The sequence below is a fragment of the Gopherus flavomarginatus genome, chromosome 6 (genome assembly GCF_025201925.1).
Source record: "Gopherus flavomarginatus isolate rGopFla2 chromosome 6, rGopFla2.mat.asm, whole genome shotgun sequence".
NCBI classification, from domain to species: domain Eukaryota; kingdom Metazoa; phylum Chordata; order Testudines; family Testudinidae; genus Gopherus; species Gopherus flavomarginatus.
In genome coordinates this window covers 128,738,336-128,764,273 of record NC_066622.1, presented here as the reverse complement: position 1 = coordinate 128,764,273, position 25,938 = coordinate 128,738,336, and the positions used below count along the sequence as shown (strand labels likewise).

The following is a 25,938-nucleotide window of genomic DNA, read 5'->3' as shown; positions in this document are numbered from 1 at the left end:
ATGTTTTTTTGTAAATTTTACCCATTATCATGGTCAAGTAGACATTTTTCTCAAAAAAAGAACCATAAGAGTTTTAAAAAGCAGTCTGCAGCTATACTGTATACAGGTAGACAAACTAAAAAGTCAGTATTTATCTTACTGTGGTTGAGACTGGTTCACTGCAAGGTACAGGAAAATGTCACAACTTACTCCAATGAGTTAACTAGCTCAATTCATGTTTTGATTTTGTTCATATATTTTAAGGCCAGAGGAGGCCAGTATGATAATCTAGGCTGACCTCCTCCATAATGTAGGCCATAGAACCTCTACCAGAAATTTCTTCATCAAGCTAATAAAGTCTGTTTGAGCTATAACATATCTTTTATTAAGATATCCGCTTTTGATTTAAAGACTGCAAGTGATAGTAATCCAGCCACATCCCCAGGTAAGGTGTTCCAATTGCCCTCAGTCTTCAAAATTTGCACCTTCTTTCTGGTCCGAATTTGTCTTGTTTCAGATCCAACCATTGGATCTTATTATGCCTTTTTCTGCTAAATAAAAGAGTAGTCTACTATCATAAATCTCTTCCCAATGTAGGTACTTGTAGACCATGATCAACTCACTTCTTAAACTTCTCTTAGATCACCTAATCAGACTGAGCTTCTTAAGTCTCTCAATATAAGGTATTTTTCTAGACCTCAACTCATTCTTGTAGCTGTATTCTGAACCCTTTCAAATGTGTCAACATCATTTCAGAAATGTTGACACCAAACTGGACACAATCTTCCAGTATGGTCTCACTAATACCGTATGCAAAGGTAATAGTACCTCCCTAACACTACTTGACATTCCCCTGCTTATACATTCAAGGACCATGTTCACCTTCTTAGCTACAGCTTTGCACTGGAAGCTCATGTTCAGCTGGTTATCTGCCATGATTGCTAACTCCTTTTCAGAGTAGGACCTACATTCTTTTATTTGTAGATGTCTGACCTTGCATTTGGCTGTGTTAAAAGCATGCTGTTCAAACGAGCCCAACTTCTTACCAAGCAATCTGGGTTGGTCTGTCTAACTGACCTATCCTCTTCATTATTTACCATTCCACCAATTTTTATGTTACCTGAAAATTTTACTAGCAATGATTTTATATTTTCTTCCACAGCAATTAAGATAATGAACAGCATTGGTCTGAGAACAGATTCCTGTGAGACCCTTATAGAAACACTCCCACTAGATCACAATTCTCTGTTTACAATTGCTGTTCGAGATTTATTATTGATCTAGTTTTTAATCTACTTACTATGGACTGCATTCATTTTATATAGATCTAATTTTTTATCAGAATGTCATGCAGAACAAAGTCAAATGCCTTACAGTAGTCTAAGTATATTACATCAATGCAGTTACCTTTATCAACTAAACTTGTGATCTCATTAAAAAACAGCATCATGTTTGTTTGACAAGATCTGTTTTCCAAAAAAACCATGTTGATTGGCTTTAATTACACGACCATTTTAAATTCTTTACTGATTGCAGCCCATATCAACCTTTCCATGATTTTGCCTGAGATTGATGCCTCTTGTTTCCCAGGTCATCCTATTTACTCTTTTTAAATATTTGTACAACATTGGCATTTTCCAGTCCTCTGGACCTCTGCTAGTGTTTCTTAAAAATCAACATTATTGCTTCTGTAACCCTTCTGCCCCTCTGAGTTGGCAGCAACAAGGGCCGGGTTCAGTATCCAGGGGTTCCGTTTCAGTAACACAATGCATAACCGGCTCGAGCCCCCACCCAGTGACCTGGGACACTCACATACCACACCCCCCTGGGCGCCTCTAGGAGGCATTACTTCCCCTCTCGCAAGCACGGAGTCTGAGTGTAGCAAAATCTTTTTAATAAAGGAAGGAATCAATGCGGCATCCCATTGGAGAAACACCACAAACAGGGTTATAACACAAACCATAAACAAAAACCCACCAACAAGTATGTTTGGCACTGTCCTTTTTCCCCTTAGGGTTTTAAGTCCAATCACCCCAAAGTCCAACAACCCAAAAGTCTCTGGTCAATGCCACCCCAGAGTTCGAGAGTTTATCTGTAGAGCTCCCTCCCCCCCAGCCTGGGTAGAAAGGGGCACCTTATGTGGTCCGGGGCCAACTGCCCTGCCTCTCCGTGGGTTCTGCTTCCGCCTTCTCCACGAACTGCTCCGCTTTACCAGCCGCTCCACGCTGCTCCTCCAGCCGTCCTCAGAAACTGCTCCGCTCCACCAGCTGCTCTGCTCCATGAGCTGCTCCAGTTCTCTCTGCAAACTGCTCGGCTCCGCTCACTCTGTGGGCTGCTCCACCCGTCCCACAGCTACTCTGCTCTGCCAACCGCTCCGCTGCCACCAGCTGTCCCGTGATCCGCTCCAGCCGTCCCCACAACTGCTCCACTCCGCCAGCTGCTCTGTTCCACAGTATAGCTTCAGGCTCCCCCACTAGTTAGTACAGTACTCAGTGCTCTCAGCTCAGTAATTTCAGCTCTTTAGTGATTTCAACTCTTAGTGATCTCAGCTCTTAGTGGGGGAGCCCCAGTGTTAGTGCACCATTAGCCCAAAGTGAGTTCAGCTCAGTAACCTGTATTTAGATTCTTGAGGGAATAAAAAGTCAACTCTGACATTCCACAGTGGAAAGAGGAGGGGGTGGAACTGGTGCTTCTGGCTCCACAAGGAGACTGCACCACCAGGCACAGATACCTGCCCCCAACCTCTCTCAATTCACTGGGTTTTGGAACCCATGTCCCTTGTCTAGCAAGTACCACCCAACTGAGGGTGAGTCATTTGTCACCAAGCAGTCCCACAGCTCGGCAGTCTGGGATAGGGTAGGCGTGCCTATGCAAATACACTCTCTGAAATTCTTTCCACCAGATGTCAGGGTAGAGCTTATCCTGACTCTGCTTACACTTCAGTTCCAGTTCCATTAATAATCTTGGGTGCAAGTTCTCATCCTACAACTTTAAAAATGTTTAACTTCAATAGTTGCTGTTTAACATCATCCCCGGTTGCTGATGAAATACAAATAATTTCATTATCACTGTGAAATATTACATTGTTCTGCTTCTTTCCTAACACAGAACAGAATATTTTTCTCTTTTCTGCATAATGTTACCATCTCTGTAAATCGGAACAAAAATCAAAGCTATCATATTGCTAGGATTTTATTTGTTCCTGATATTTGTTCCAATTCCTTATTTATTTCTACCATTGTGTTTCTTGCATCTGACTCAGGTTCAAAGGCTCTTTTCCAGCCATCACCTGAGAATATAGCCACTTTCAACCAGTCCTAGTGCCTAGTTTCTCAGCTCCCATGGTTCTCCAAAGGAAGGACACCCATTTCTGAGCATGTGAGGATGAACACTGGCAAATCAGTGAGTAAATTTGCTTCATGAAAAGGGACTTGCAACAAACAGCCAGATGCTTATTGGCAAGTCCTGCTTACAACTAAGGCCATATCCTGCAGTCTTTTCTCAGGCAAAATTGCCATGGGCTTAAATGGCTGCAAAAGGGCTGTAGGGTTTGGGCTTCAGTGCACAAGGTGCACAGTTCTGGCATTACAAGGTCCAGTCTGTTACTTTTAACTAGCTGAACCCTTTTGCTGTCCATGAAGTTAGAACACAGATGATAAACACCTAAAATGAAAAAATATAAAGTAGCAAACATTGGCAGCGTCTTTCTTTTGTGTTCTAGGTCTAATTAATGAGCTAATGTTTGTCAGTGCTTTGGAGAAATGAAGCACTGGGTAATTGTTTATTCTTATACTTATTGCTATAAAGTCCAGTCTAAGTTTGGCCATTTTGCATTTCAGCCATTTTTCCAATGCACTGGTGACTCCGGGCTCAGCAAATTAACCACATACATTTTATCTTAAATATTTTTGTAGGGCTTTTGTTTGTTATAAGACTGAAGAATTAAAATGTACAATGAGGTGCCTCTGACTTCTAGCTTCATCTTTTGTCTCTCTAATGCCCTGATGCAAACAGGATTCACACATTCAGCAATTTCTTTTTCTCTTGAGAACACAAAGTATCCGTGGCAAGCTGCAGAAATGATCATGCTTGGTGAAAGAAAACCCAGAATCTATTATTTTTCAACTTCTTTTGTTTGAATCCTGCTTCTGACTTGTTTTTATGATACTTCCACTGAAGAACAAATGCCCCCTCTGGTGGCCTCGTGAAATATAGCAACAATGCCCGGTGCAAGCCTGTAAAACATAGAGAGGGCTCTGCCCTAGCCTTTGATACTCACTGTGCATTGCTGTGAATCTTGGAAAATTGGCTACCCTGCTGACTTTGCAAGCTACTCAAGGTGCTAAAACAAGAGCAAGGGTTAGACCTTAGAGGCTGAGGAGGGTTGCACTTTCTGTGCCATCCAAAGACGAGAGCAACAGAAAGTTTGTACACAAAGCAAAACAGGCAAAATGTGGCTTTGTGCCATTAAGCAAGAGAAAATTCCTTTAAGCCAGTACGGTTTGGTGAGTTCTCAAATGTAATGAATGAAACTCAAAAGGTTTGGGTTGGGGAAGCATTTCAAAGCCAACAGGCCCGTTCTCTCCTTCGTTGTGCTAAGGTGGCTGGGTCATTAGAGGTAGCACTGAGGGAGGGCGAAACGTAACACAAGCTCCTGATGGGAAGAGTAATGGTGAACGCGCTGGTCTGGTCTGGTCTGTAAACGTTTTACCCACCTAGCTATGCTGAGAAAAGCACGACCCTCACCCACATAGCCTTGGTGGCAAAGCCCTCACATAAATGGAGTTATATAGAGATGCAGCTTATGTAGCTGGTGGAACTGCTATAAGCTATATTGGCAAAATAACGCCTTTGCCAGAGTAAACTAGATGCCCACTAGGAGGGTTTGCCAGAATAGCTACACTGGTATATTTATACTGGCAAAACCCTTTCTAGTGTAGAGAAAGCCTTAGACATGGACTATACCCCCATTTATGGAAAAGTCCTGTAGAAATCCATATGGCTCTCCAGAAATGAATTCCTTAGTACCAGGCGTAATGTCTGTACAGCATTGCAGCAGCACCTAGAGGCTTTAGTCCAGGATCGAGGCTTAACGTTAGGCATCTGCTTCAATTCTTTGCTGAATCAGACAAGGCGCCCCGCAAAAAGTGATTTGCAGTCCCAGCTGGACAGATAATACAGTGAATGATGGAAACCAACAAGGTGGGGAATTTGGGTTAAGTGCAGAGAGACAGCTCTAAAGGATGGGAAGGATTCTTACCTTTGAGGGAAGGGGACTGTAATGTAGCTTTACTTTGTACCATTCTTTGCTTGTTTCTTTTTGTTTAGTGTATTTAGCCAACCAGGATTAAGTTCCGTTTCAGGGTTTTGATTTAGACTCATCTCTAATATGTAGCCCAATACCCAATTTTGAACATTGTCTTACCTTGCAAAGGGTGAGGTCAGATGCATTTTGCTTGTACAATTGTCTCTGTATCTGGGCTCTGGCAAGGGACTTGGGGAAGCCTATACCTGCACTGATTAATATATATCTAGTATATTGCATTTATGACCCTATAATTGTCATCACCCCAGTCACTGATCTGAAAAAAATTGCATGAATGTGCTTCTTCCCTGTTGCAAATGATTTGGTTAGATACTTGGATGGTTCAATTAATTTCAGCTGTATGGAGGCTCTGCTGAGAGGTCTGGGGAACTCTGCTCTGTTAAGGTTCCCGTTGTAGTCAATGGAATGGGTGGATCTGGAGCTTCTGTTCTCCCTGTTTCACACACAAGAGGGACACAAACACACCCACAGCAAACTAGTTTACATATTCAAGTTTGTATTCGCAGAATGTTGTTTTCTGAATTATTTAACCAGTTAATTGTCTATCAAGCATAGATAATGAACCATGTAAATAATGCAAAAAAGCAAAACTGGAACTCTCCAAATCAATCTGTGAATACTAGTTTGAATACATAAATGAGGTTGCTTTGGGCATATTTGTACCCCTGTACTGTGAAATAGGGAGAGCTATCTTCTCTGCACTATTCAGTAGTCTGTAGACTCGCATCCCATCCACAAAATCATGTCTATAATGTAACTGTGTGTGTTTTAGCACAAGAAGAGGTGCCAGGTTGAAGCCTATTTAGTATTTCATTGCTAGGGATGTTCATGTCAGTTTGTATTCAATAAAACCCTCTTCAGCCAAACCTTCTCTTAAAACTTAAACACGTCCAAAGGTTTGCTTAACTTTCTTCCTCCATTATTTGTCCTTGCTGCATGTTCAGATGCTGCCTGGCTGGAATCCAATGAGAAAGGGACAGAACTCTGCAGGAGAGGTTGAACATAGGAATTTCTGGAAATCCCATGCAAATGCCTATCATTGTTTTGAGCCTTCCCAGCTCAGATTTTCAGGTCCTGCTGATTCAAACTTTCTTTAACTTCCCCCATTGATCAACAGGCATCTTTGCATTGACTTCAGAGGTTACTGAATCAATACCCAGGCAAACATCAGGACCAGCTATAATTCTAAGAGGCAATGTTTGTTTAAACAAACAATGCAGTCACTTAACAGGGGAACAGGCAGGTTGAATAATTCAGACAAGAGTTTCTGAAGTATGCAGGACAAGAGTGGGTGGAACTTTTTGGCCAAAAGCCTTTTTTCCGCCTGAAAAACACAGATTTGGGTTGACTGAAACATTTCCCAAATTTGTGTTGAATTTGGCAAATTGTTTTGGTTGAAACCAAAACTAAAAAATTCAGCACAATTTGTTTTGAAATTTCCCTTTAATATTATTTGTTTAAAAAACTAACCAGTTAAAAAGGCTCAAAATAGAAATGAAATATTTTATTTCACCCCAAATAAATTTTTTCCTGAGTTTTGGATGAGTTGAAAATTTCAAAAATTTCATTTTTGGTTTGACCAAAACAACTGTGTGTATATGTATAGTGATTTTTTTTTGTACATTTAATTATTTTAAGGAATTACCAGCAAACCAAAAAATCTCGTATTCACTCCAAGCTCTACTCAAGATCCATAATTGACTTTCACAGCTCAATTCCTATTTAGGCACTTCAATAAAGTGTGTGAGTTTTCAAAAGTGTTTTTGAGAACATAGGATCTAATGGGTCCTGAGTGCTTTTGAAAATGCAGCAGCTTCATTCATTAGAATTCTTGGGAAACTGAAACTGCAAATACATTCAAACTAGACTCCTATTGTGTTTTGGATCAAAAACTTACCAGTCCACCATTTTTTGTCTTCTATGCAGCTTTCCAGTCTCTTCTCTTCACTAGTTGACTTGCAGACAGGTAAGTGTTCTGATTTCTTTCATACAATGGTCCCAGTATATTATATTGTGATTGTGTACCTGATTCAGCAAGATACTTAGCACTTATCTGAATTCAGGTCCTACCTACTGCAGTGGGGCTACTCAAGTGGGTCTGTATTATTTCAGCTGCACAGAATGCAAGAGTGATTTCTGTTGCTAGAGTTCTCAGAACACAAATTTAATTGTCATTTTATGTGAGTATTTGAGGTTATAATTTGGCTTCTCTGAGCATTTGGCCATATAATTGCATAGGTCTCAGAGTCAAATCGTGCCCTGATTATGCACTGTACCATCCAGTTCATTGGGATTGTGTAAAGTGTAAAACAGATTGTAGCCTATATGATCAAACTCTCTAACTTCCATGAATCTATGTTTTATTCATGCTAATAGGGTCCTGCCCTAAAAAGTTTGATACAAGCTTAACATTTTAATTTATAAAACAAAAAGTCACTCATCATAATGTTCTCACAAATAATAACCATCACTTTAGTTTAATGGCATCACTGCTTGAGAAAATTAGGATGTACAGCCTGAGAGCTACTTATATGGCAATATTATGTGGACTACCAAATAATTCAGTTGCATAGGGGTCAGAAAAATATTTTAAACTTATTGCAAAAAATTTAACATACTCAAGAATCAGTCTTAGGACCAACCTTATTCAATATTTCTGTTAATGACCTTGACATGGAAAGAAGCTAATGAAATTTGCTAGTAATGACAAGTTAGGAGGCATGGTCAATACAGAGGAGGATTAGAATATTATACGGAGAGAGTTAGATTAACTTGAAGCCTGGAATGATAGAAATGGGATGAAATTCAATAGTACAAATTTCAAGGTCATTCACTTAGTCTAATAATAAGAATTTCTGCTACAAGCTGGGGGCTCATCAGTTGGAAGCAGCAGAGGAGAGAGACCTCCACCATCACCATCATATAGTGGGAGGAGTTTTTTATGTCTTCCCTCTGAAGCATCAGTGATGGCCATGGCTGGAGATGGGACGCTAGGCAGGGTGGGACAAATCTCTTAAGTGGCATGAGGCATTCTCTCTCTCAGGTGCTTGGTTGACTGGTTCTTGCTCACATGCTCAGGGTCTAACTGATCATCATATGTAGGGTCACAAAGGAGTTTTTCCCTCATGCAGATTGGCAGTGGCCTGGTGGGGCGTGGTTTTTCTTCTGCAGCATGTAGCTGTGGATCACTTGGGTATATCTCATTTAATTATTTCCCAAACACTGCAGGGGCCTCAAACACTGGTGTACCTCAGTCCCTCCTATGCATTCCCTGTGAGCTGTAATGCTTTGGTTGCTCATTTTGGTTGTTGGATTTAGAGTGCTGGGGCTGGGTCGTGTTGGTAGCCGGCAATATACAGGGGGTCAGACTAGATGATCTAGTGGTTCCTTCTGGCCTAAAACTCTATATGACTCTAATACCATCCCAGAGCAGAAGTGGAAATTAGTGTTAATGGTTGAACTGGCCTGAGAAGAATAATGGCATTTAGTGATGGGACTTACCCTGGGAGCTAACTAGATGGCTCTTTAGCCACTTTTGTCTTCTTGTACCAGTGCCTCTGTTTGGAGCATGATCTTTGGTGTTGGTTGGAAGTTGAAGGAATAACAAACCCACCTAGCTGTATGGTGCTAAGCAGAGCCTATGGGTCCAATCATGCATCCTATACTGGGTGTAGGGGTTTCCATGGTGAAGCAACATTAGCTCCAATGGGGCTAGTCATTGTATTAAGAAAAGACGGTTACTCACCTTTGTAACTGTTGTTCTTCGAGATGTGTTGCTCATATCCATTCCAGTTAGGTGTGCGCGCCGTGCGTGCACGTTCGTCGGAAACTTTTTACCCTAGCAACTCCAGTGGGCCGGCAGGTCGCCCCCTAGAGTGGTGCCGCCATGGCGCCTGATATATACCCCTGCCAGCCCACCCGCTCCTCAGTTCCTTCTTGCCTGCTACTCCGACAGTGGGGAAGGAGGGCGGGTGTGGAATGGATATGAGCAACACATCTCGAAGAACAACAGTTACAAAGGTGAGTAACCGTCTTTTCTTCTTCGAGTGATTGCTCATATCCATTCCAGTTAGGTGAATCCCAAGCCATACCTAGGCGGTGGGATCGGAGTGAGAAGTAGCGGCATGGAGCACTGCAGATCCGAAGGCCGCGTCCTCTCTGGACTGCTGGACCAGGGCGTAGTGGGAAGCAAAGGTGTGGACCGATGACCAGGTTGCTGCCCGACAGATTTCCTGGATGGGCACACGGGCGAGGAAAGCCAGCGACGACGCCTGCGCCCTGGTAGAGTGCGCAGTCACACGGCCCATAGGAACGTGAGCCAAGTCATAGCAGGTCCTGATACAGGACGTTACCCACGAGGATGACCTCTGCGAGGAAATGGGAAGCCCCTTAATGCGGTCCGCTACTGCCACGAAAAGCTGGGGGGATTTGCGGAACGGTTTGGTCCTCTCCACATAAAACGCGAGAGCCCGACGGACATCAAGCGAGTGGAGTTGTTGCTCCCTGCGTGAAGAATGAGGCTTCGGGAAAAAAACTGGGAGGAAGATCTCCTGGTTGACGTGAAAGGCTGAGACCACCTTGGGGAGAAAGGCAGGGTGCGGTCTCAGCTGCACCTTATCTTTATGGAAGACCGTATACGGGGGATCTACCATGAGAGCCCGGAGTTCCGACACCCGTCTAGCTGAGGTAATGGCTACTAAAAAGGCAGTCTTCCAAGAAAGATAGAGCAGGGAGCAAGTCGCTAATGGCTCAAAGGGGGGCCCCATGAGCTGAGACAAAACCAGGTTAAGATCCCAGGTAGGGGCAGGGGATCAGACGTTAGGGTATAGACGTTCCAGCCCCTTAAGGAATCTAGTCACCGTCGGGTGAGAGAAAACGGAGCGGCCATCCCCACCCGGGTGAAAGGTGGAGATAGCCGCCAGGTGGACCCGAAGGGACGATATCGCCAGGCCCTGTTGCTTGAGGGACCAAATATAGTCCAAAATATTGGCCACCGAAACTTCCATCGGGAGGAAACCCCTCTCCGTGCACCAACAAGAGAAACGCTCCCACTTGGCCGAGTACGTCGCTCTAGTGGAAGGCTTCCTGCTGCCCAAGAGTACCTCACGTACCGGGGTGGAGCAGCGTAACTCGGATCTGGTCAGCCACACAGGAGCCATGCTGCTAGGTGCAGCGACTGGAGGTCCGGGTGACAGAGAGTACCGTGGTCCTGGGTGATCAGGTCCGGGTGAAGGGGCAGGGGAACTGGGTTGGCTATGGCCAGGTCCAGCAACATGGGGTACCAATGTTGCCTAGGCCACGCTGGGGCTACCATGATCACTCGGGCCCTGTCCCTGCGCACCTTCAGAAGGACCTTGTGGACCAGCGGGAACGGGGGGAACGCGTAGAACAAGTGGGTCGTCCACAGAATAAGGAAGGCGTCCGCTATAGACCCGGGTTCCCGGCCCTGAAAGGAGCAGAACGCCTGGCATTTCCTGTTCCCCCTGGACGCAAAGAGGTCCACGCGGGGACAACCCCACCTCTGGAAGATCGAGAGGGCGACGTCCGGGCGGAGGGACCAGTCGTGCGCGAGGAAGGATCTGCTCAGGCGGTCCGCCAGCGTGTTCCGTACTCCGGGGAGGAAGGAAGCCGTGAGGTGAATGGAGTGGGCTATACAAAAGTCCCAGAGTCGCATTGCCTCGTGACATAGGGGAGAGGATCTGGTGCCGCCCTGCTTGTTGATACAGTACATGGTCGTCGTGTTGTCGGTGAATACCGCGACACAACGACCTCGAAGCTGGTGACAGAATGTTTGACAAGCAAGACGGACCACTCTCAACTCCCGCATGTTGATGTGTAGCTCCACCTCCCTCGGGGACCACAGGCCCTGTGTCCTCAGGGTTCCCAGATCGGCCCCTCAGCCGAGATCTGAGGCGTCCGTCGTTAGGGACACCGAGGGCTGGGGTGGGTGGAATGGAAGCCCTGCACACACGACGGACTGGTCTAGCCACCAACTGAGGGAATCCAACACCCCCTGGGGGATTGTGATAAGCGTGTCTAGTGACTGCCTTGCCGGCCGGTAATGTGCGATGAGCCAAGACTGGAGGGGCCTCATGCGGAGCCATGCATACCCTGTCACAAACGTGCAGGCCGCCATATGGCCTAACAGGGTTAGGCATGTCCGTATCGATGTCAGGGGGGCTGCCAGCAAGCGCTGAACGATCGCCGACAAGGACTGGAACCTGGGCAATGGTAGAAGGGCCCTGGCCAAGGTGGAGTCCAGGACGGCCCCAATGAACTCCACCCTCTGCTAGGGGAGCAGAGTGGACTTGTCCACGTTGATCATGAGGCCCAAGGTAGCAAACAGGCCAGTGATCCTGCGGACATGGCTGCGGACCTGCAGCTCTGACGTGCCCCGAATTAGCCAATCGTCGAGGTAAGGGAACACGTGAATGCGACTGCGCCGAAGATGTGCCACAACGACAGCCATGCATTTTATGAATACCCTCGGAGCCATAGAGAGGCCAAACGGGAGGACCGCAAATTGGTAGTGATGGCGGTCGACCACGAACCGAAGGAAACGTCTGTGGTGTGGCCATATGGCAATATGAAAATAAGCATCCTGCATGTCGAGGGCGGCATACCAGTCTCCAGGATCCAGGGATGGGATAATGGTCCCCAGGGATACCATGCGGAACTTCAACTTCACTAGATATTTGTTGAGCTCTCGCAGGTCGAGGATAGGTCTGAGGCCTCCCTTGGCCTTGGGGATCAGAAGTAGCGGGAATAAAACCCCTTGCCCCTCTCGTTCTCCGGAACCGCCTCTATAGCTCCTTTGTCGAGGAGCGTCTGCACCTCCTGGTGGAGGAATTGCTCGTGAGAGGGGTCCCTGAAGAGGGACGAGGGTGGGGGGGTGGGAGGGAGGAAAAGATATAAACTGCAGACGGTATCCCGTCTGCACCGTGCGTAAGACCCAGCGGTCGGATGTTATTTGGGTCCACGCCTGGAGGAAAAACGAAAGGCGGTTGGAAAACGGGGGGGAAGGATCCATGGGGGACACTGGTACTACGCCCTCGGGCGCACCTTCAAAACGAAGGTTTGGGTCCAGGTGGGGCTTTAGAGGAGCTTTGGTTTTGCCCCCCTTGATTCCCCGACTGCCTGCGCCTGCCATTTCTGCCGCATCGCCTATTAAGGTCCTGCCGCTGGCGGAACTGGGGGTACGGCCGGTGCTGCTGCTGTTGATTGCGCCGGAAGGGTCTGCGTTGCGTCCCAGGCGTGTGCATCCCAAGGGAGCGCATAATGACCCGATTGTCCTTGAGACTTTTCAGTCTGGGGTCTGTTTTCTCCGAGAACAGGCCCTGGCCTTCGAACGGGAGGTCCTGGATGGTGTATTGGAGCTCCGGTGGAAGGCCAGAAACCTGAAGCCAGGAGATGCGGCGCATCATCACCCCCGAGGCGAGGGTACGGGCAGCCGAGTCCACAGCGTCCAAGGAGGTGGCCTGTTCCAACGAGGTTCTTGCGACCTTCTTGCCCTCGTCAAGAATCGCCGCAAATTCTTGACGCGCCTCCTGTGGCAACAGCTCTTTGAACTTATCCGCTGCCACCTAAGAGTTAAAGGCGTAGCGGCTAAGAAGGGCTTGCTGGTTGGAAACCCTGAGCTGAAGGGCCTTGCGGCCGAGGAGGTCCATACGCCTGGCCTCCTTGGATTTGGGGGCTGGGGCTTCCTGCCCATGACACTCCCTCTCGTTCACCGACTGTACCACGAGGGAGCATGGTGTCGGGTGAACATGGAGGTACTCATAGCCCTTGGAGGGGGCCATGTACTTCCTTTCGACACCCCGTGCAGTAGGGGGGATGGAGGCCGGCGATTGCCAGATCGTATTGGCGTTGGCCTGGATCGTCCGAATAAAGGGCAGGGCGACCCTAGTGGGAGCATCGGAGGAGAGGATGCTGACGACGGGATCCTCGATCTCAGAGACCTCCTCAGCTTGCAGGCTCAAGTTCTGTGCTACGTGCCTGAGGAGGTCCTGATGTGCCCTGAGATCTAGCGGAGGAGGGCTATTGGAAGAAGTGCCTGCCACCGCCTCATCGGGAGAAGACGATGAGGAGACCCCCAGCAAGAGAGTGTCCAGCAGGGGGTCTGCCTCAGCCCTCGCCTCTGACTCCGGAGAGAGCTCAGGGTCTTGTTGTTTTGACCCGTCCTCCCCGTCCGGAGGGGGGAGGGGGGCGAGACAACGACGCCTCCGGCGCCCTGTGCTCTGTCGTCGCAGGCCTAGGAGGAAGCTGTTGGGGGCCCTGGGCTTGGTGATACGCCCAGGGTGTCCAGTACACTGTCAGCCTGCGACGACACCGACGGCTGTCTGGAAGGCCACGGAGGGGCCTACCGCGGCTGGTAAGAGTCTCCGCGTCCTGGCGCCGAAGATGTTCTCGGTGCCAGGGACCGGTACCGGGAGTCATACCGGTGCCGGGATCGGGACCGGGGTCTGTCTTGGACTCGGTGCCGGGATCGGGACTGGTGCCGACCGCTGACTCGGTGCCGGGATCGTGACCGGGACCTGCCACCGACGCGGTGCCGGGAGATCGACCGGGACCGGGACCTGCCACCAGCTCGGTGCCGGGAGGTTGACCGGGGCGCTGATCGACGGCGGGAATGGCTCCTAGAGTCCCGGTGCCGGTATCGGTGGCTGGAACCAGACCGGAACCGTCTGGAGGCCTATCGATGCCGCGAGTACGACCGGTACCGCCGAGGGGATCGGTGCCGGGACTGCGAGCGGCGGCGAGATCTTGAGCGACCACGGTGCCGGGACCTCGACAGCGAGCGTGAGTCCCGAGATGGCGCTCTCATCATTGGTTTGCCTCTGGACGCCACCCGCACCGGAGGTACCGGAGGTGGAGGCTGAGTTGGCTCAGTCAGGGCAATGAGGTCCCGTGCCGAGGCGAAGGTCTCCGGCATCGATGGGACCAATAGCTCAACCCCAGATCTTATGGGGGAGCTCGGCGGGACCGGACTCGACGTACCTTCCGGGCCCGGAGTCAACGGGATCCCTGTTGGTAGCGCCACGGCAGATGTAGGTGCCGGGCGCTCCACTCGAGTCTGCCTGGATGGAGTTGCAGACTTCGAGGGCCTTGCTTCTATACCCAGTGCTGGGGAAGGTCGGTGCCGGGGAGTCTTTCCAGTGCCGGCGCGATCCGGTGCCGGTGTCGAGGTGACGGTCTGCGAAGCTGCCGGGTCGAGTGCCGCTTCCATGAGGAGAGTCCTAAGTCTCTGGTCTCTCTCCTTCTTTGTTCTAGGCTTAAAAGCCTTACAAATGCGGCACTTGTCCGATATGTGCGATTCCCCCAGGCACTTTAGGCACGTGTCGTGGGGGTCGCTGGTCGGCATCAGCTTCTTACAGGCCCCACATTGCTTGAAGCCTGGCGAACCAGGCAGGAGCCCGGTGCCGGGTGCCGGGAAGGGCTACGGCCCAAATCGGCTAATAAATATTTACAAATATTATTTACACTATTTACTATATTACTACTTAACTAACTACACTTAACTACTAACAACAACTATAAACAGTAGAACAAGGAGAGCTAGGGACGTGGGGGACAGCTATGCCGCACTCCACAGTTCCAACGACCGACACGGCGGTAAGAAGGAACTGAGGAGCGGGTGGGCCGGCAGGGGTATATATCAGGCGCCATGGCGGCGCCACTCTAAGGGGCGACCTGCCGGCCCACTGGAGTTGCTAGGGTAAAAAGTTTCCGACGAACGTGCACGCGCGGCGCGCACACCTAACTGGAATGGATATGAGCAATCACTCGAAGAAGAACTAGGCTCTGCAATAAGTGTTTTCAGGATTGGCCTTAATAGCAGAACTTCCCCTCCCTCCCCCTCCCCCACACTAAGCCTCTATATTAAACTCAAATTCAGACCCAATTGACACCATGGTGGAATTATTTAAAAGTGTGGTTAATTTTATTATTTTTATTTCTTTGGCAATTGCTTTTCAAGGTTGCAGCTACTTCCAGCCAGGATCAGATGTGTAAGGGCCAAAATGTCCTGAGTGAAGTCTGGGCTCCATTTGGAATTTTGCCATTGACTAAAATGGGGCCAGGATTTCACTCCAGGAGAGTAGCTTTTTTCATGTTATTTTCAGAAGAACTGGAAACAGAAAATGCCAGAAACCTTGCAAGAAAGCCTATCTCAGCTAGATCAATAGCTCAGTTAAGCAGTCCCAAGAGTTTCTGAGAACTTGAATAAAGTTTGGATAAGCATATGGCTATCTTGGGTCTTATTTGCGATAAGCTTTTGCTTTGCCCGGCACTCATCTCAGTGTCTACATCCCAGCAAAGTTTCCATCCCATTCATTAGAGAGACAAGTTGGGCGAGGTAATATATTTTACTGGACCTACTTCTGCGGCTGAGAGAGACAAGCTTTAGAGTTTTACACGTGTTGTGATAGGCACGTGTAGGACCCAGGGATCTTGAAAGATGTGTTCGGGGAGGGTGTAGATCATTGTAGCGGTGGAGATATGTCTGCGGGTTTTGCATCTTTTGTTCTGGCCGGGTCTGGTGCTGCTTTGCGTTGGTGGGTCCTGGTCTGTGGGGAGCTTGCTTCTGATGACGAGTTTGGTGAAGCTGGGAGGTTGTTTGAAGGCCAGAAGAGGGAGTTCAGGAAAGATTTCTTTCAGGATGGGGTCCCCATTGAGTAGGGGATGTAGTTGTGTGATGATACCCCATATGGGTTCCAGTGTGGGGTGGTAGGTGTTATTTCTGTACTGAAGAGGGTTCTCTTTGGGTATTTGGGTGGCCTGTTCCATGATGTGATCAAATTCTCTGTGGTGGAGTGTCCTTGTTTGGTGGAGTCAGTTTTGAGTGTGTTAAACTGTATAGTATCAGAGGGATAGCCATGTTAGTCTGGATCTGTAAAAAAGCAACAAAGAATCGTGTCACCTAGTAGACTAACAGACGTATTGGAGCATGAGCTTTCGTGGGTGAATACCCACTTCGTCAAATAAATAAATAAATAAATTGTATAATCCGGACTTTCTCCTCAGAGCCTGTTCTGTGGTATCTGATCGCCTGGCTGTAGGTAACAGATTTCTTGGTGTGTTTGAGGTGGTTACTGGATCTAGGAAGGTAGGTGTGGTGACCTGTGGGTTTTCTTGTATATTGTTGTCAGTAGAGTTCCATTGCTGACGCTGATTTTGGAAGTTGATGCTGGTGAGGAAGTGTTCCAGAGAGAGTCTAATGGATGGGTGGTTGTTGGTGAAGCTGTGGTAGAAATCTATGAGGGAGTTTGTCATCTGGAATCCATGTCACTCAAGTGACATCTCATTTTCACTTGGAACGTTAGTCACGGCTCAATCCACTGATCAAAACAGCATGACTGCCCGTGTTGGGACAGCTATTCTCTCAATAACAGAGCCCATTAAGCTAATGAATAAGAGGATATTGATCAGAAATCCACTGATTGATTGACTGGTCTCAGCAATAAAAAAACCTGGAGATGAAAGCTTGAGCAGTTTAAAAGATCATCCGAACCTCAAAGATGATTTGAAGCTTTAAAAGTCAATCTCTGCCTATCAATTATGGTGGGGTGGGTGTGTTTGTACTACACAGAGGAAAGTTATTCTTTGAAAATTTGCATGCAGGATGTCTAATTTAATTTCATGTAATCATCACATTTCAGTGACAAATGTCAGATCACTGCTTTTTTAAGCGTGTTTAGGTTTCCCGGCACTTACAAAGAAAGAGCCCTCTGATTCAATAATATGTTTAAATCAGCCAGTGTATCAGACTTTGTGCGTTAATTATATGCTCAGATAAAAAAAAACTGTTGCTTTTGCTTTACTAAACCTATGGCTTGTTATGAATAATTAAAAAAATGGAACGGGAACACTTCTTAAATAAGAGATGTGGAAGCCAAATAGTTATTTAATGCTGAGGCAATGATAAAGAGGAAAACAAGTCTTAGTTTGATGCAGGAATGTCATGTATCCGGGGCGGGGGGGAGGGGAGTTTTTGTCACATGTAGCTGGCAGAGTATTGGGTAAATGAAAGATGAGATGAAGCCCTAGGGAATTTGTAGCAGTTATTTCAATTTAATGAACTTGTAGTTAAGACACTGGAGTGGGACCTAGGTGATCTGGGTTCTACTGCCAGTCTTCTTTGGCAATGTTGGGCAAGTTGCTTAGAAGCAGGTTTTCACAAGTACACGGCCAACTATTCCAAAGTTCTGTGAACCCATAGATGGGGTCAGATATTCAAGAGTCTAGCGCCCCGCAGCTCCCATTGATCTCAGCATGGGGAGGATTCTTTGTTGTTCCTAATAAAGGCTGCTGCATCCAGAGCACTTTTGAAAATCTGGACATAGCTGTAGTGTGCTGAGCCTTTCTGAAAATTGAGGCCTTAATATCACTGCTCCTCATGTGTCAAATGGGAATGATACAGTCCTATCTGACGGGGAGGATTCCTTCTGTAACGTCTGGGAGGTGCCCAGAACCCGTCTACTGGCCAACACCAACTCTTAAACTCTCTGTCCCCTGGCATGGCTGAATATAGGGACCATGCTTTATATTCAGGGCACATCTATAAATAGTTTATAACGGGTCAATACGTGATTAGCAAGTGGTTAGTCAGTTGTTAATGAGTGGCCATAATGTTTATAAAAGGTTAAATAACATAGATGATGATATTGCCACCTGTTAAGGTCCATTTGAAAAGCGTAATAGATGACATTCCACATTCAGGTTATTGATTTGTACTATGGAACAGGTCAATAGGTGCTTCTAACCCTCTCCATCACAATGTTATACATTATTATTATTATTATATTGTAATGTTCTTTGTATCATGGTAGTGCCTAGGAGCCCTTGTCATGGACCAGGCCCTGCGACAGAATGTATCCCTGTGTCCACACCCCACACACTATTGTAATAATTGTAGTACAGAGTATTTTTTGTGAGATAGCATTTAAAAACTCACAATTTGGTGATCAATAATATCATGGCAAAATGCAGGTAGCAGCATTATATATGAAGCTGTAGAATCATAGGGTTAGAAGGGACCGCAAGGGTTGTCTAGTCTAACCCACTGCCAAGATGCAGGATTTGTGTGTCTAAACCATCCAAGATAGATGCTATCCAGCCTCCCTTTGAAAATGTCCAGTGAAGGAGATTCCACAACCTCCCGAGGTATCTGTTCCATTGTCCTACTGTTCTTACAGTTAGGAAGTTTTTCCTGAGATTGAATCTAAATCTGCTATGCTGTCGTTTGAACCTGTTGCCTTTTGTCCTGCCCTCTGTGGCAAGAGACAACTTTTCTCCATCTTTTTATGACAGCCTTTCAAGTACCTGAAGACCACTATCATATCCCCACCTTAATCTCTTCTTTTCCAAACTAAACATACCCAGTTCCTTCAGCCTTTGCCCATATGGCTTGCATTCCATCTTTTTGATCATCTTTGTTGCTCGCCTTTCTATACATTGGTGTCCACATCCTTTCTATACTCTGATGATCAAAATTGGAGACGGTAATCCAGCTAAGGCCTAACCAGTGCCAAGTAGAGCAGTACTGTCACCTCTCATGACTTGCATGCTATGCCTGTGTTAATGCAACCTAAACTTGCATTTGCTTTTTTTGCAACTGCATCACATTGCTGACTCCTGTTGATGCTGTAAGCCACCAAAACTCTCAGCTCCTTTTCAGCATGCTGCTACCAACCCAGTTATCCCTCATTCTGCATTTGTGCATTTGGTTTTTCTTCGCTAAGTGTAGCACCTTACATTTGTCTTTGTAGTATTTTGTTGTCTATAGCCCAGTTCTCCAATTTCTCAAGATCCCTAGCTTCCAAAACATTGGCAAAACCCCCACCTCCCAGCTTTGTGTCATCTGCAAATTTGATCAGTATGCTCTCTATTTCTGCACCCGAGTCATTCAGAAAGATGTTAAACAACAGTGGACTGAGAACAGACCCCTGTGGAACCCCACTTGAGACCTCCCACTAATCCCACATCATTCCAGTCATAGTTACTCTTTGTTTGCAGTTGTTTAACCACTTATGTATCCACCTAATGGTAGTTCCACCAAGCCTGCATTTCTCCAGTTTACTTATCAGAATGTCAGGGGGCACTGTGTCAAAAGCCTGGCTGAAATCCAGGTATATTATGCCCACCTCATTTCCCCATCCACCAAACCAGTTACCCTGTCAAAGAAGGAAATTAAGCTGGCTTGGCATGATTTGCTCCTGGAAAATCCATGGTGGCCGCTAGTGATCACCCCTTCATCCTCCATGTAGTCACAAATTCAATGTTTTTATACATTGCTCTAATAGCTTCCCAGGTATTGAAGTCAGGCTGAGTGGTCTATAGTTCCCTGGCTCCTCCTTTCTCCCCGTTTTAAAAGATGAGCACTATGTTAGACCTTCTCCAGTCTACTGGGACCTCTCCTGTCATCCATGAGTTTGCAGATATTGCCAGTGGCTCTGAGATTTCTTCAGCTAATAATCTCCAGTATTTTAGGTGAATAGCATCAGGCCCTGCTGATTTCAATTCATTCATTCAAACAGCTCTTAATTAGTGGTCTGAAGCCCCCCAGGGGGCAGCGAGCAGATTTCAGGAAGTCCGCCAAGCAAGGCCGGTATTAGACTCACTGGAGGCCAGAGCAGAAAGCTAAAGCCCCGCCACCCGGGACTGAAGCTGAAGCCTGAGTAATTTTAGCTTTGTGGGGCTCCCTGGGCAAGTGCCCTGCTAGTTATGTGCTAATGCCGACCCTGGCTTTTGTGTGCAGAAAAACTGATGTTGTGGCACAGGTGGGCCATGGAGTTTTGATAGCATGTTGGGAGCGCCTCAGGAAAAAAAAAAGTTGAGAACCTCTGGTCAGAAGATCTAACGTGTTATTTACTTATTCCAGTCTGCATCCCTGCCCCTTTACTGTCTATGGTAAACGTAAGCTGAGATCATGACTAAGATTACGTTTTACAGAGAGGTCTAGGGAGTTCAGTTTTTTGGCGATAAAGGGCAAGCTGACATCTGAGCCAGGTGTAAACACTCCTGGTGGGCCATTACTTGCTAAATGGCCATTCTTTGACAGGAAAGGGGGCAAGGGCAAAAAGAAATCTTAACAAAGAAACGGCATCGAGTTCCCTTCCACACCGAGTGCTTGTCCCCTTGCTTCCCTGTTGGAAAGGCTTCTCAAAAGAGGGACAGGACTATCAAAAGAAGGGGCAGGCATCCCTATACCTCCCTCCCTTTCTGTCCACTGCATGAGAAGGAACAAAGGAAGCAGCCATTAATCAAAAGAAAGGGCCCTGACCTAAGAAATTTGGCCAGCAAAACTGTTGAGAGCGTGTGGGGAGAAAAACTTTGCTTTGAATTTAACATAGTTTGTTAGGCATTAGTTGTGTTTTGTCTTTATTTTTCTTGTAACCATTTCTGACTTTTATGCCTCATTGTGTGTATTCACTTAAAATCCATCTCTTTGCCATTAATACATTTCTTTTATTGTTTTGTCTAATCCAGTGTTTGAATGGAAGCATTTGGGAAACTCTGTTTGGGATAACAAGAGGCGTGTGCATGAGTTCTATTAATAAAATGATGGATTTTATATACGTTTGTATTGTCCAGTAGAGGGCTAGGCAGTACAGGACATACATTTTTGGGGGGAAATATAGGACTGGGAGTGTGTTGGGGTCACCCTGCAATATAGCCACGGCTGGTGAGAGCCGACTATAACCCAAGTGTGGCTGGCAGGCTACAGTTGCACGCAGGCACTCAGGCTGTGGCTTGCATGCTGGAAGGTTGCTTGTGAGCAGCCCCAGTGGGAACATCTTTTGCCAAGGCATTGTAAGGCACTCAAGGTTACAGGGCAGGGGTGACTCAGCTACTCATCAATGTGGATTATACCCTGGGTATGTCACAGGCCTCCATTGTGCAAGGTGCTGTACAGACACAGAACAAAAAGATGGTCCCAGACCCAGTTTGTTGCAGTCCAAGATGTATAAGACAAGAGACGACAGAAGGATATTGCATCTATTACTCATTTATTAACCCTGCATAGACCTTTTATACATTTCTTTTATATAAAGTATGTGCTAGGATCTGGCTACTCAGACTTTCGCAGCAGTTACTTAAAGATGCCTATTGAAACAAAGCCATCTTTCCTGAAAGATATTTAATAATTAAAGGGAATTGTTGGGGGTGGGGGAAGGGCAGGGAAGAATCTAACTCCTGCAATATCTTCCCTCCTGCACAATGTCAGCTTGAAGGCTGAACTCTGGGCAGATATTCTTTTTGTTTTCCTTTTTTAACTTCATAACTTTAAACTTTATTTGCTTGCTGAAGACAATGGCTTTATCTTCCAGCCAGAGCCTTATGTTCCTCAACCAAGTGTGCTCTCCTGCAGCACTTTCATATCGTGGAGACTCAGCTCCTGAGAAATAATGAGCCAGGAAAAAAGAGTCTGGACTTGACATAATGATAAATGAGGTGAATCTTTTTTTTCCCTCAAGAAACCAGGTTTGGTGCATATTAAAAAGAAGGGGGGAAAAAGACGTTTCCATTTTAATATGAAATATAAAATAGCCGTTGTACAAAAGTAGATTTTTTCTGAAGCAAAGAAGGGGTAAAGATAAAGGCTGCAAGCGAATGAATGAGGAGAGGAAACTAAGATAATGCAGTCGATAATCAGTTCAAGGTACAGCATTATCCGCAGGGCCATCGGGCCAGCCCTAGAGGAGAGCTTTTTAGAAGTTTCCCTATATGCATTTCAGTCTGCTCATTAGCATACCTTGCCTTTGAAACTCATCAGAGTGGCTCTGACTGGCTGCAGTGACACCTGGTGGAGAGATGGGGAGGCCCAAGTTAATTGGTTCTTCATCTGCAAAACATAAGCTGGAAGCGCTGCTGATTCCAGCTATGTTTGGGTGCCCTCCAGGCTGCTCCCTGCGTAATGTGGCTATTCCCAACTGCACAATATTAATTTACATACAGTCATTTAAAATTAATGCTGGAAACTTACTGGCCCGTTCAAAGAAGCGGAGACTGTCTTTTTGCCCTGTGTTTGCATACTGCCTAGCAAAATGGTGTCCTGGCCAATGAGTGGGGTCCTCAGCACTACAACAATGCAAATAATAAATATTAAAGTAAATGAGAATCTCATAGTTGCACCCTTTAGGCATCTGAACCTTCTTTCTTACTGCCCTCTAAAATAGGAACAATTATTATTTGTCTTCCAGTAGTGTTAAAAAGCCCTAATTGGAATCAGGGCCCTATTGTTATAGGTTCTTTGTCTACAAATAGTAAGAGACAGTCCCTGCTCTGAAAACTCACAGCCATCTTATAATAAATAACATGTAAAGAATTGCATTTTTAATACAATGGGCCCCAACGATATTAAACTTAATTCTTGGTCCAGGATATTGTCATGTGTCACAAGGTGGGGTGGGGGAGGAGGCAAATGAATAACAGGACCTGAGAAGCTGACTGTCTATAGGCACTGAGGGTGTGATTCACAAAGATAGTTAGACATCTAAACCCATTGACTTCAATGGGAGATGAGCACCTAAGAATCCCACCCTGAGGGTACAAAATAGTGCAATGAAATGCAAAACAACCACAGAACAGTGGGATCACCCAAATTATATAGGGGCACTGGAAATTTTCAATGCTGTGAATGGATGGATTCACAATATCCTGGACAAAGTCTTCTCAACGGCATCATGGCATGAAGTGGCTTCCAATTCTAGCAGTTAGGGATCTATGAGACTTAGCACTGTTGGCTGATCCAGATTTCTGATTCACTCCAGCCCTCTCAGGTGAAGCAGTGAAGGAAAGGTAGCCAGAATATTGTGAACAACATGTTCCTGTGTGTGTGTTTGCATGTGTGTGTGTGCACGCACACACGTGCACATATGTGTGTGCAGGAGTGCCACTTCCGTCTATTGGGTAGCCTCAGGCCAGCTCATTTATGTGTTACAGGCCACAAGGCTAACAAAGAATACTTCTTTCAGAGTGGCAGCCATGTTAGTCTGTATCACCAAAAAGAACGAGGCATACTTGTGGCAACTTAGAGACTAACAAATTTATTTGGGCATAAAACCCACTTCATCAGATGCATGCAGTGGAAAACACAGTAGGAAAATATATATATACAGAGACCATGAAAAAATGGGGGCTGCCGTACTTGACTACTTGTACTTTTTTAGGATCAGGAAGATCTATATGTGATGCCCACTGCTGTCATGACATACCAAACGGCTCCAGTGTGCAGCTGAGTAGCAACCCCAGAGAACGGATATTTTACAACACTATCTTTCCTTTAATAATATTTTCTCCTCTTTTCTTCCATGCTCCTATAGACAGGACGGATTACTATGAATACGATGATGAGCATGTCCCTCCAGAAGAGAACACCCCCGCCACAGACAGAGAATACTTCACATATCCCGATTGGTTCTACGAATACTTTGGCTACAACGGTATTAAAATAGGTGTTAGCAACACAACATTTTTAAAGTCTGTTGGAAGGTGTCAGGGGTAGAAAACCCCAACCCACCATTCCAGTTCTAAGTGTGGCAAATCTTATTGTCTCACTTCCCATCTTACCTTATCCACCAGCATCCTCTCAACATGTCTGCATCAAAGGAATTAGTTAGGAGGGTTTGCCTGCAATGTTCTCCATTGTATTCCTCTTGTAAGGAGCCCATGTTTTATCTCTTGGTTTTGCAGAACGGATTCTGAACATTTCTGATTGCTATTACAAAAAGCCCCAGCTTATTTGTCTATAGACACTGTGAGATGTAATTGCTGCTTTCATAGAATGTATGTTCTGTAACCAAATGTAGAGCAGATTTTTTTTCTTAGTCACACATTATTTTCTATTTTATCAAACTTCAGTAAAGCGAGAAAGTGCCTTGAGCCAGCTGCTTGGCACCACTTCAGTAGCAGAAAGGTGGGAATTCTCCTTGCATAGGAGAAAAGTAGATGGGGTAGAGCTGGGTTTGCTAGCTTTGAGCCATGAGCTGCTGGCTTCCCCTCCCACCACTTGGGTTTGTGGCTTCAGCAAACTTCACTCTAGTGATCCTCTGCTGGTGGATAGGCCCTGGGGACTTATAGCCAACCAGGTGTAGTTTAAAGCTGCACTGAGGCCTACACCAGAAACCTAAAGAGCTCCCAGATATCCCCAGGGTCTGAAGCAGAAAGAGAGCAACCCCTCCTTCGCCCCTCTACCCCCAGGTGCACTGCACAGAGGTCTGGCACTCCTTTATCTCTAACCCTTTCTTTTCTACAGTGCGCAGTAATTTAGGTGAGAATAAGTGTATGCAGAGCCTTATTCAATGGGGTCCTTCTGAGTAAATAGTAAATAATAATGATTACGGCTATGTTTTAGTCATGGGTATTTTTAGTAAAAGTCATGGACAGGTCACTGGCAGTAAACAAAAATTCACGGCCCGTGACCTGTCCGTTACTTGTACTATATACTCCTGACTAAAACTTGGTGGTGGGGGCGGCTCAAGAGGGCAGCCCTGGGGGCACCACAGGTGCTGGGAATGACGTGACCTGGGGAGGTGCCACGGGTGCTCAGGGATGAAGTCGCGGCTAGTGTGGGCATGGGTATTGGAGGGGTTGTGGCCCAGGGTGTTGCAGATGCTGGGAGAGGTGTGGCCTGGGGGAGGTTCGTAGCCAGGGGGGCGTCATGGGTGCTGGTGGAGTGAGGAGAGCGGCTCCTGGAAGCAGTGACCCCAGCTCCTAGCTCCATGCTCAATGTGCTGCCTCTGCTTTGCCCCAAGCCCCGGTTCTGCAACTTCCATTGGCTAGGAACCATGGCCAATGGGAGCTGCAGGGGCGGCGTCTGCAGGCAGCTCCAGCATGTGGAGCTAGGAGCTGAGGGAGGGGAGTTCCTGTCGTCCATCTGGGAACCTCCACCCAAGGTAAGCACCACCCCGCACCCCAATTCCCAGCCCTGAGTCCCCCCACACCCAAATTCCTGCTGCTGGGAGGTGGGGGGACCCAAGACCAACCACTGCAGAAGTCACAGAATCTGTGACCTCTGTGACAAACATGGAGCCTTAATAATGATATATGACATCTGCAGGGGAATCTAACAACTACATTGCTCCTAGTGCCCAAACACTTCCACGCTTTAGTGAAGTCCTTCATATCTGGAGCCAAACTCATTAGCTTGGGGTCATCTCTGGTTCCTAATGCATCTGGTCCTGCAGGCCTTGAGCATTGGCCTGCTAAACTCAGGGTTGTGAGTTCAATCCTTGAGGGGGTCACTTAGGGATCTGGGGCAAAATCAGTACTTGGTCCTGCTAGTGAAGGCAGGGGACTGGACTTGATGATCTTTCAGGGTCCCTTCCAGTTCTATGAGATAGGTACATCTCCATATATATTAGGTAAAACCCCCATTTATTACAAAGGAAGTTTTGCCTGAGTAAGCGGTGCAGAATTTTGTTCAGTGCTGACTGGCTCACTGTTGTTAGGCATGCTTCTGTGCTTAGGAAGACAGCATCAGATTGCTCTGGAAGGGGGAACCTGTCAACTTTAGTTCAGGGTCACATTTTGGGGGTGATCTGACCTGGGGTTCCACCTGAAACCATATTAATCTCAGATGAACATGATCCAGAAACTATCTATTATCTAAACACATGAGATTGTTGAGACTC

General features: G+C 46.6%; 1 protein-coding gene across 1 annotated transcript in view; it reads left to right on the top strand.

Moving 5' to 3' along the window:
• HABP2 (hyaluronan binding protein 2) overlaps window positions 1-25,938 on the top strand; it is a 43,263-nt gene that overhangs the window by 6,660 nt on the left and 10,665 nt on the right. Inside the window, exons 2-3 of the mRNA XM_050960697.1 lie at window positions 7,232-7,271; window positions 23,629-23,760. Coding sequence (XP_050816654.1) covers window positions 7,232-7,271; window positions 23,629-23,760 — 172 coding nt within the window. The remainder of the gene's footprint in view (window positions 1-7,231; window positions 7,272-23,628; window positions 23,761-25,938) is intronic.